Source organism: Chiloscyllium plagiosum, chromosome 3, assembly GCF_004010195.1.
Source record: "Chiloscyllium plagiosum isolate BGI_BamShark_2017 chromosome 3, ASM401019v2, whole genome shotgun sequence".
NCBI classification, from domain to species: domain Eukaryota; kingdom Metazoa; phylum Chordata; class Chondrichthyes; order Orectolobiformes; family Hemiscylliidae; genus Chiloscyllium; species Chiloscyllium plagiosum.
In genome coordinates this window covers 22,551,710-22,563,210 of record NC_057712.1, presented here as the reverse complement: position 1 = coordinate 22,563,210, position 11,501 = coordinate 22,551,710, and the positions used below count along the sequence as shown (strand labels likewise).

The following is an 11,501-nucleotide window of genomic DNA, read 5'->3' as shown; positions in this document are numbered from 1 at the left end:
GCGCAGCAGGTCAGGCAGCATCCAGGGAACCGGAGAATCGACCAAACTTTCCTCATTCCTGAAGAAGGGCTTATGCCCGAAACATCGATTCTCCTGTTCCCTGGATGCTGCCTGACCTGCTGCGCTTTTCCAGCAACACATTTTCAGCTCTGATCTCCAGCATCTGCAGACCTCACTTTCTCCTCATAGGTTTAAGGTGACAGGGAAAAGATTTGAAAAGATTTAAAAAGAGATCTAAAGGGGAACTTTTTCACGCAGAGGGTGGTATATTTTTGGAATGAGCTGCCAGAGAAAGTGGTGGATGCAGGGCATTCCATGCCCTTACTACTGAGTAAAGAACCTACCTCTGACATCTGTCCTATATCTATCACCCCTCAATTTAAAGATCTGTCCCCTCCTGCACTTACAACATTTAAAAGGCATTTAGAAGAGTACATAAATAGGAAGGGCATAGAAGGATATAGGCCAAATGCTCGCAAATGAGACTAGATAAACTAGGATTTCTAGTCGGCATGGATGAGTTGCTCTAAAAGGTGTTTCCATACTGTACAACTATATGACTGTAAATAAAAAAAGTTGCATACCCATTCAATATTTATACCAGAGGTTAATTTGTCAAGTCTTTCAAAGTCTTCTTTGTTGATTACTGATCCTCCAGTACTAAGCTTCCATCCATTACACTTCCAAGATTTGATCCACTTGGTGATACCTGTTGGAAAGAAGGACAAACTTGCATTTCATTCACAAGCGCAAGACATCAAAATATTCACCAAAAGCTAATGAAGTGCTTTTATTGTGGTTACTGCTGCAACTGCAATGTAGATAACACAGATGGATTGAAACAGCACTAAAGATTAAAGTTAACATCATTTGATCCACTGATAACATTTATTATCTGGGAGAGAGAGAGTTCACCAAGGTCACATAAGCAGTAAGTTTAATACTTTTCCCTTGTAGGTTTAGGGGGAAGGAATGGCTTAGTGGTATTAACACGAGACTATCTATTAATCCAGAGACCCAGGTAATATCGTGGAGAACTAGGTTTAAATCCCACCATGGCAGATGATGGAATCTGAATTCAATTTGTAAAGAATCTGGGATTAAAAGTTTAAATAATGATGATGACATTGTGCAGATTGTCAACAAAAGGTGCATTTGGCAAAACTCACTAAATAGTCATCAGAAGCAGATACTGACTTGGTTTCCCTCCTCTCCTCCACCACCCATTCCAAATCATGTTTGGAACAGAATTGGATACTACTTGGAGACAGATAATACGTTTCCATGCATTTAGTGTCATTTTTCATTAAAGTGGAGACTGTTTGTTGAGTCGGTCAGTGGAAGAGTCTGTACAAGTTTGGCTGGCAAGCTTGTATCATGATAACCAGTGTAATGCAAAGTGTTATGTCACCAATAATACCAAGTTAGGCTATATATTTGCTCTAGCTCTCAGTCATGTACCAGTACACAAAGTCCTGGCACAGGCAGACAGGATAATATGACTCTTCTACTGGACTCAAAACATTAACACTTTCTTTCTACATAGGTGCTGTCAGAGCAGAATTTCTCGAGCATTCTCTATATCTATTGCTCCACAGATTAGAGCCACTTACCATTAATTGTAAACATGCTGTCTGTAAAAATAACAAGCTTTTCAATATTGAGTTCTTTGGCCTGCTCAATTGCTCGACAAGCTGCCTAATGAAGAAAAAAAAAGCAATTTCATTAACTTTGCTCAACAATGGTCAGTAAAGTAAGTAATGTTTGATAGCAGTGCAGCTTTCACAAATCTCATTGGCATGTCATGGTTATGACAGTAAAGTAATGTCAACAACATAATTTCTTATTAAACCAGCAGAATAGATGCAATCACTTGTGCACTGCTTTGTGTACAGATAGGATTTGGTAACATTTTGGCTACGTTTTTCAATACAGAATACTTACAACTATTTCTGCCCTTTGGTTGGTCTGTCTTCCTGCAAGTCTTTCACTAAGGTTTCTGAGAAAATAAATAAAAATTAACAATAGAAAAGGGCAATATAAAGATAATAAATCCACACAATTTTAGTTAGAGAGAAGAAGGTTAAGAGGTTTTTTAAAATAGGCACACAAGATAATCAGAGGGTTAAATCGGGTGGACAGTGACAGCCTCTTTTCTCAGATGGTGATGGCTAGCATGAGAGGACATAGCTTTAAATTAAGGGGTGATAGATATAGGACAAATGTCAGAGGTAGTATCTTTACTCAGTAAGGACTTGGAACAGTAGTAGACTGACTAACTTTAAGTGGTCATTGAATAAATACATGGATGATAACGGAATAGTGTAGGTTAGCTGAGCTTCAGATTGCACCAACCTGTGAAACCAACATCGAGGGCCGAAGGGCCTGTACTGTGCTGTAATGTTCTATGTTCTACAATACCAAAACTCCTGATCTCAATTACATTCAAGAGTAGGTATGAGGGTTGCAAGAAATGGCTCACTTGTCACAAGATTTTGAAAATTGAAATGAGTCATTGCAGATCATTACTTAGCTTTGCATTCGGAAGAGACAACACAGTGAATCTTGAGCTTCGGGAAGATATTGCTCAAGTTATTTAGTCCTGCTTCCCTCAACTATCCTACATTTTCAAGGCATCAGCCACAAAGGTGTGCAAAAGCAGCCCACCAATTATTGTAAGATATCCCTTGACAATCTTCCATGGGAGTGAACTGTATGAAACATGAACTGGTGTGGCTCAGGAGCCCCACTCCAGTGAAGACAGTAAGCTGAGAAGTTGCCCAAATTGCTGGCCTATTGTCAGTGAGTCATAAGCTCAGCCAGCTGAGTTTATACTTTTTTCTTGCCTCTTCAATGCCCTCCCAAACAGTCAGCCTCTGGAAGGTGACAGCCATCAAATTTTAGCAACTGGAAGACAAGTGTACACCCTCTTAATGTCTCGCTTTTGGCTTTCTTGCAGCACAGATAGGGACATTCAGCAGGTTACCAGCCAGTGGTCAGTTCACTACACAGGTCTTTGAGAACATGCTGTTACACATTCATTAAAAGTGGTCAGCAATTTGTGTAGAACGATGCTTCAGAACACTAAGTTTATCTCCAAGGCATTGATGAGGAGACATCCGAACCAGCAAGGGTAAAGTGTTTAGTCTTTTCTCCTGCTGAGCATATTTTGTAAATGTCTCACTAATCAATACAAGCATGCGGAGATCTCAGATTCTCAACTTGTCATTCTTGGCTTGTAAAGAATGTAAAATGGATTATCCCCAAGCTGAGTCAGAATGTACTGATTTCACCATCACGTAATAGACTGCTGTGGTTGTGTGTCTAGGTATGATAAGTTAACAACTTCAGAGTCACAATTCAGCATTAACACATAGCAATGTCCTGAACCAAGACATGTTTGTTTCTGACATTAATTGACAAACTAAGCTTTTTACAGACATGGGAGTTTATCCACGTGCATGTCTTGCAAATTGGTTCAGTAGTCCCTTTAGCAAGTCTGTAGAATCTCCTCATTTCTGACAACAAAGGTCTGGATTACATAAATCCACAAATCTTCAAATAATAGAAACAGGTAGGACAACTGTCTGTTTACCTATTCTTAACTTCTGGATCTATCCTCTATCTTCTTCAGCCTGCCTGCACTGCATCATCATCATCATCAGAGCTTGATTGTTTTTTTAAAAATATGGTTTCAACCAGTTCCAGATTACCTTGATGTTTGGTTGCCAAACTCAATTTCAGTCTTTGTTTTTTCATGAATTGAAAGGGTCAATTTCCCTTCTAAATTAGCTGCCACTCCAAAAATATACAAGCTCTCAAACCTTAGATTCCATCACACGCAGTTACTGTCCTATAATGACCAAAGTAAATTCTGTTTTCATTGCACAGACTTCAGTATTTGTTTTAAAAAGCACAAGCTTTAGAATTGAATTTCACAATTTGGCTACTTTCACTGAAAACCCTTAAGTCGGTGATATTTTAATAACGTAAATTCCTTTTTTTTCGGTTAAGTTAGTGGATTTCATTACTTAGTTACAAAGTATATACCAGTGAGAAGTGGGAGGTGATGGGGTTTAACAGAGGTTTTGGGGGTTGCCTTGGAGTACGAGATTGGGGTAATTTCTGGTTCCAGTATCACTTTAGGGACAGAATGTAGAACTTGTTTTCTTGGAGAATTCCTGGAATCTGGCTGCTAAAGGGGAAGCCAGTCTGCAGGCAGTCCTCTGGTTTTGGAGCATTTGGGAAGAGAATGAGAATAATCACTGGCTGAATAACACGGAAAAATTTATATTGCGTTTCTGTCTTTTTGTTACACATATCCCAATAATGCATCAGCACTGGAAGTATTTAACAATTAAAGTTAGCCATCACAGATAAAGCAAAGTGACTATAACTAATATCCCAGGAGATCTCACATCCATTTAAAACTTGAATAAAAATATTACAGATCCTGGAAATTGGAAAACAAATATCCATTTAAAATTGGTTAGAGTGGAGAGTCTACAAAATGAAAAAAATACCTCAGTAGAAAAACAATATCAGGAACAGTAAAAATCAAACAAACATTCACTTAAAAACATTACAATTACAATTGTTGTTAATTTCTCACATGAGTTTCCAAATTGAAAATAAATTATTTTACTTACAGGAAATGACCTGGTCCCCAGTACACACCAATTCCAGCTTGAGCTCTCTTCCTCCCATTACTTGAACAGCAGCCATCCGTGTATACTGCAACAGCATCTCCTGATCAAAACAAAAAAAACAAACTGTTGGATTTGTTTACAAGAAGTGACATTTGAGGAAAGGGATTGATCCTTAAACAAATTCTTACAGCTAAAACATAGCTGAACACTTCAAAAATATGCATTTTCACAAAGGAATTCACACCTGGTTATTACTTTGCTGCTTTAAATTGATACAAGACGTCGAGACAGTTATATTTTAATTGTCTCTATTATTCAAGACAAGCTGGAGTAGTTTGGAGAGAGAAACTCAGCAGGTCTGGCAGCATTTGTGGGAAGAAAGTACAGTTAACCTTTTGCATCTGGAGACTCTTCATCAGGTATTGGAAAGGGGAGAAGTGAGTGGATAGGTGGAGCTGGAGCCCAGAGAAAGAGATACGATAGGGGTAGTAAATAAGGAGATATGGATAGCAAGCAGGGACAGAAGAAAGCTCTGATTATCACTTATTCAGCCGATCTGTAGGAGAAAATGGGTGAATTGTACGAATACAATCCATATAACTTGTGGGTTGGGGAGTATGTAAGAACGGGTGGCTGTACTAAAAGCAAGTCTTAACACGATAGGGTGTGACATGGGTAAACAAAAAACTTGGAAGGATTGAATCAGGCTGTAAAGTTATTTAACTTGATGTTAAGGCTGTAGGGTCCCCAAATGCAAAATGAGGTGTTGTTCTTCGAGCTTGCATTGAGGCTGATGTTTGGCGTGCAAACAGTTAACCCAACTTCACACCCACTCGACCCACGTCATGCTGGCAGGCGTCAATTCTGGCACAGTACTGGCAGGCGTCAATTCAGTTTCAGGGCCTGTAGTACTCACAGATATGTCTGCTGTTCAGTAAGATTTATTAAAATTTCACTATTAAACTATAGTGAAATTTTAATTGTTATTTATTCCGAAAACCAGCTGGCTCCTGAGGGTTTCAGACAAAGGATTGTATACTTGTACAAGTTTTTTTAAAAATAGATAATTTTTATTGAAAATTTAACATGTTTTTACAAACTTACAAAATAATACACACAAACATTAATATACAATTAAGTATTAAATAAATAATAACCAAACTAACAAAGTTTTTTTTTAAAAAAAGTGAAAACAAAACTCAACTAACTACTAATCTAACCTATAACTAACCAGAGCATATAATAAAATATCTTGCATTACTCAAGAGGAAAAAAAAAGGATAACATAGTAATTAAATAGTGAAGTAAATGCTCGGAACGAATTAACATCAAGTCATAATAAAACACGTATTCATGAGGGATTCCTCCCCCCAAGGGCCCCTGGACCAGCCAGAACCGCTACCATAACTAGATGAAAGCCCTTGACAAAATGGCCAAAATATCTGTGTCCATATAGTTCAGAAAGGGCTGCCATATTTTATAGAATAATTCAGTTTTTTGGTGCACCATATTTGTAAGGAAGTCAAGGGGAATATACTCTATGACCAATCTATACCAATTCGAAAGTCCTGGAGGGCCCTCAGATATCCAGTTTACTAAGGTATTTTTCCTTGTACAAAAAGAGAGAATGGAAAATAATTTCCCACCGTGCACATCCAGGGAAGGCAAGCTCGAAAAGTCCAGGAGAAGCGATACTGGATCTACTCAAATTTCCACTCCCAAAATTTCTGTCAAAGCATTTGCTACTCTGACCCAGTCTTTGCAGATCTTATGACATCCACAAGCAGTGTGAGAGAGTGCCCACCTCTATTTTACATTTGGGACACATTGGAGATGCTCCTGCCCTAAATTTTGCCAATCATTCCGGTGCTATGAGTCCGACGGAGTATCTTTAACTGAATGGCCTAGGTTCTATTACAGATGGAGATTTTTCTGGCATTTTCCCAGATGTCATCCCACATTTCTGTGGATATTTCTAACCCCAACTCCTGATGCCATGTTCTAAGCAAACGTTCCATGTCTTCCAACACTTCATGTAATAAATGATAGAGAGTGCTGACCGAGGGTAAACCCATTGGCCACAACACTCTACGTTCTCTATCTAATAACGTAGTCTTCATCTGTACGTAATCTGGAATTTGGAAGTATCGAAAGAGGTCTCCATTAGATAGTCCAAATTTCTGGTGCAGTTGTTCAAAAGATATCAAGACCCCCTCATCAAACATCCCCTAAACAGGAGATACCCTGCAACTCCAGGATTTAACTGTGGTGTCTGAGGGGCCTGGTTGAAAACCCCATGCCCCCACTATAGGAGTACAAGGGGAGGTTTTATGTAAATTACCCTCATTTTGCCGCATTATCTTTCAGACTTTAATTGTGTTTAATAGTGTAGGGTTTTTACAATGGTCCATAATGGCTTTCATCCTGTCTAAAAATAAGAGGTTAATAAGAGGACACTTTACTTGAGAAGCCTCGATGTCCAGCCAGATTGATTGCAGGTCAGACGAAACCCAATCGGCTGTGTAGCTTAATAGGGAACTCAGCTGATCCTTCCTAAAGTCTGGAAAATCCAGCCCTGCCCTTGCTTGTGGAAGCTGTAGCTTCTTTAACTTAAATGAGGGGCCGTCTATGATTCCAGATGAAAGAACCAAGCCAACCATATAATTTGCGCAGTGCCAGCCTCGGCAGCATCACCAGGAGCATTCTCATAGGGTATAAGAGACGGGGCAAGACATTCATTTTAATTAGAACTATTCTACTTAGCCAAGAAATTGGAAGATCCCTCCAACATTGAAGGTCTTGCCTTATCCTTTCCAGGAGATGCACAAAATTGACCTTGTATAGCTGGCCAAATACTGGGGCGGTAAAAATACCTAAATATAAAAAACCCTCCAGAGACCACCGAAAGGGAAAGTGAGATCCGTCCAATAAGTGGGATATACTAGCGAGACCACCCATCGAAATGGCCTCTGATTTTGAGAACTTAATTTTGTAGCCTGAGAATGCACTAAATAAACTAATAACTTGAATCAGGCGGGGCACGGACATCAAAGGATTACTAAGAAAAAGGAGAACATCATCTACATAAAGGGTATTTTTTTATGTTTACCCATGCCAACCCTCGGGACTGCTATATTAGAGTCAGCCCATATAGCTTCTGCTAGTGGCTCAATTATTAGCGTGAGTAGTAACGGTGAGAGAGGACATCCCTGACGGCAGCCCCTACCCACACTGAAGCTATCCGAGCCTAAGCCATTGGTGATCACGACTGCTTTGGGGTCATTATACAATGTTGAGACCCATTTAGCAAATACCTTTCCAACGCCAAACCTTTCCAGTGTATAGATCAGGTACGACCATTCAACCCTGTCAAATACCTTCTCCGCGTCCAACAAGACTACTATTCCTGATATTCTTTCCTGATGACAGACTTGAATCACATTCAAAACCTTCAAATATTATTAGATGATCTACGGCCATTGATAAACCCCATCTGGTCCTCTTTTATGATATATGGCAATACCCTCTCCAGCCTCAATGCTAATGTTTTAGAAAGAATTTTAAAATCTACATTTAGCAAAGATATTGGTCTGTATGAGGAGCAATCTTCTAGGTCCTTTCCTTTTTTGAGAATGAGAGAGATATTTGCTTCTCTCAACGAAGACTATATGAGTAGTTGTACATGTCCATAAATGGACCAGCTAGTACTTGTGCAAATGCTTTGTAGAATTCAACCTGAAATTCATCTGGACCCGGTGCTTTACCGCTCTGAAGCTGCCTGATTGTATCAAGTATTTCCTGGGGTGTCAGGGGAGCATTCAGGACCGACACCTGTTCTGGGGTTAAGTCCGGACAAGCCAGGCTTTTAAAAAAGGACTCCATCTTCCTGGCTCGATCTTCACAATCCTGCGATTTATACAAATCGGACTAAAACTTTCTGAAAATTGTGTTAATCCTTTTATGATTGTGAGTCAGAGTACCAGCACTTTCCCTGATGGAAGTGATAGCTTGAGGGACCTTTTTTCCCCCTTGCGAGAAACGCTAGGTATCTACCAGGTTTATCGCCAAATTCATATAATCTTTGCTTTGTAAATAATATTTCCCTCTTTGCCGTTTGTGTAAGCGCGGTATTCAGGGCTGTCCTAAGGGCCATAATCCTTTGTAATTTAGCAGCAGAGGGCCTATCAACATATGCTGTTTCAGCTGCCTTTAAACGAGCCTCGAGCAGATGCTGTTGTTCTCCCTTTAGTTTTTTCTGGGTCGCCGAGTATGAAATGATCAGCCCCTGCGCATAAGCCTTAATGGTCTCCCGCATCACCGACAGGTTACTAGCCGTACCTGAATTAATTTCCAAAAAAACTTTGAACTCTTGAGAGAAATATTTTACGAATTTACTATCCTTCATTGAGAAAGAATCCATACACCAATGTCGGGGGGGCCGTCTCATTGTTCCTAGTCTTGATTTCCATATACACTACAGTGTGATCAGAAATTATTACATTACCTATTTTGCAGGATAATATGGAATTCAAAAAGGTCGAGGGGGCAAAAAACATATCAATTCTAGTGTAACACTTGCGGGTGGAGGCACCGCCATACATCTACTAATTCTAGCTCTTTATTCAAATCTGCCAATTGCTTGAATCTGGGGGATATACCTGCAGTACTCTTGGGTATCCTTTCTATCTCTGGGTCCATAATGGAATTAAAATCTCCCCCTATAATTGCATGACGAGCTCAGAGAGCCATCAGTTTGGAGAAAGCTTCCATTATAAATTTGAAAGGATGCGCTGGGGGGGGACAATAAAGATTCAAAATCCCATATTCTTCTCCATTTATAAAGGGCTTTAATCAGTACGTACCGTCCAGATTCATCTTTTATCTAACTTAAGATTTTGAAAGGGAGATTCTTCTGAATGAGAATGACTACTCCCCTACTTTTTGAACTGAAAGATGAAAAGAAGGCCTGATCAAATCCACCCTGTTGTAATTTCAAGTATTCTTTATCCAGTAAACGTGTCTCCTGTAAGAGAGCTATATCACCCTTTCTTTTTTAAGGTGTGGTAGTATTTTCTTCCTTTTGATTGGCGAATTACTCCCCTTAGCATTCCAGGTGCACCATTTAATCGAATGACCAACCATAATTGTCCAGGCAGGTCCAAGAGGCCTCCCCTGGGAGGAAGAACCCCATCCAAAACATCCCGAGCATAGACCATAGAAAATTCACAAAAAGAGAGGATTCTTTAATACACTCACGCCAATATAGTAAAAAACTATTTCTAAATAAAAAAATATAAAACATATTTTAAAGGAGATTTTCCCCTTTACTTCCAGGAGGCATCACTTCCTATCCGAAAACCCATCATACCCTCTCCCAACCAATGCCCCACCCTCGACCCAGGCACCCCATAATAAAATAGAAAAATTCAAGTGTACTATAAAGCTAAAGTTAACGGTGAGTACACTACCACCCACACCCACACCCACACCAATACCTAGATACATTTAGTAATGCTAATACCACGTATAAACATTTAAAACTATAAAGTTAAAGTCTCAGCAGGTAATAATTAAGTATAATAACAAAATAAAAAAGGGGAAACAACCCTGCTCTAAAAGAAATACAGTAGGACAAGGCAAACGCTGCCCCCCCACCTGAATCAACTAGGTCCAGCCTATATATAAAAGAAAGAAAATCGCATAGTGGAGTACAAATAAGCTCCCCTCCCTACCCCCACCCCAAGAGATGATATTAAACAATAAAGGAAATAAGGGAAAAAAAAAGGGTAAACCGGGGTGGGGGGCAGGACAGCATCATTAACCACACGGATTAATTCTTACAATCTATTTAAGAGAGAGTCCAAAAATTCTTTGGCCTTCGCCGGCGATCCAAAGTTATAGACGGACCCTTCGTGGTTAAAATGCAGCTTCGCTGGGTAGCGCAGAGTACTGAATGTTTAAATCCCTTTGACGCTTCTTCATTTCATCAAATGCCCTCCTCTTACAGACCAAAGCTGGGGAAAAATCCTGAAACAGCATAATCCTAGATCCCTCGTATGTCATAGCCTGGGGATCTTTCCCGAGAGTTCTGGAGGCTTCCAGGAGCATTTGCTTCTCTCTGTAACACTGAAGCCAGAACAGGACCGGCGGATCGCTGGACCGACCCGGGCCTGCGTATTGCAACCCAGTAGGCCCATTCTACCCGCACCTGGCCTGATCCAGCCACCAGCTTCAACATCTGAGGGAGCCACTACTCCAAAAACACTGCAAGCTGGCCTTCCTCTTCCTGTTCGGGAAGGCCCAGTAAACGAATATTTTTTCGATAACCCCGATTCTCGAGGTCATCAATGTGATCTTCTAAGGCCCGGACTCGCTGTTCAAGAGTCCAGACCCGACCCACGGCCGATTCTGCAGCAGCCTCGGAGGTCGCGGCCTTTAGCTCCGCACCTCCAACTCTATGTTCGATTTTTTTCAATACCTCGGTTGTGCTTTTGCAGCACGACCGAGAGCGATTCCCACCTGCTTCTGGACTCCTCTATGAAGACGTCGATCTTCTCTTCCAGCTTGGTAATTACTACAAGTCTCGCCACCGTAGGCAAGTCCCCCGGGGCGGATGCCTCTGCTGCAGCTGGGGGAGGGGTTCCTGCCTGCTGTGGGCATTCTTTCCCTTAGTCATTTTAACAAAGCACCAAACTACTCAAGTTTGATGCAAATGACTAACTGTATTGAATTTAAAAAAAGTTATTTTGAATGGTTTGGCAGATGTGGTGGAGGCGGGCAGTCCACTTTGCCTGAGTCTTGGACAGAGCACTACAGACTCAGACTTGCTGGGTTGCCGCCATCTTGGATCTC

The 11,501-nt window shown here is 40.5% G+C and overlaps 1 protein-coding gene across 1 annotated transcript in view; it reads right to left on the bottom strand.

Moving 5' to 3' along the window:
• The window catches only part of rnaseh1 (ribonuclease H1), a 37,817-nt gene that overhangs the window by 5,453 nt on the left and 20,863 nt on the right, over window positions 1-11,501 (bottom strand). Inside the window, exons 4-7 of the mRNA XM_043678583.1 lie at window positions 4,650-4,749; window positions 1,945-1,999; window positions 1,614-1,698; window positions 585-709 (exon numbers count right to left, since the gene is read on the bottom strand). Coding sequence (XP_043534518.1) covers window positions 585-709; window positions 1,614-1,698; window positions 1,945-1,999; window positions 4,650-4,749 — 365 coding nt within the window. The remainder of the gene's footprint in view (window positions 1-584; window positions 710-1,613; window positions 1,699-1,944; window positions 2,000-4,649; window positions 4,750-11,501) is intronic.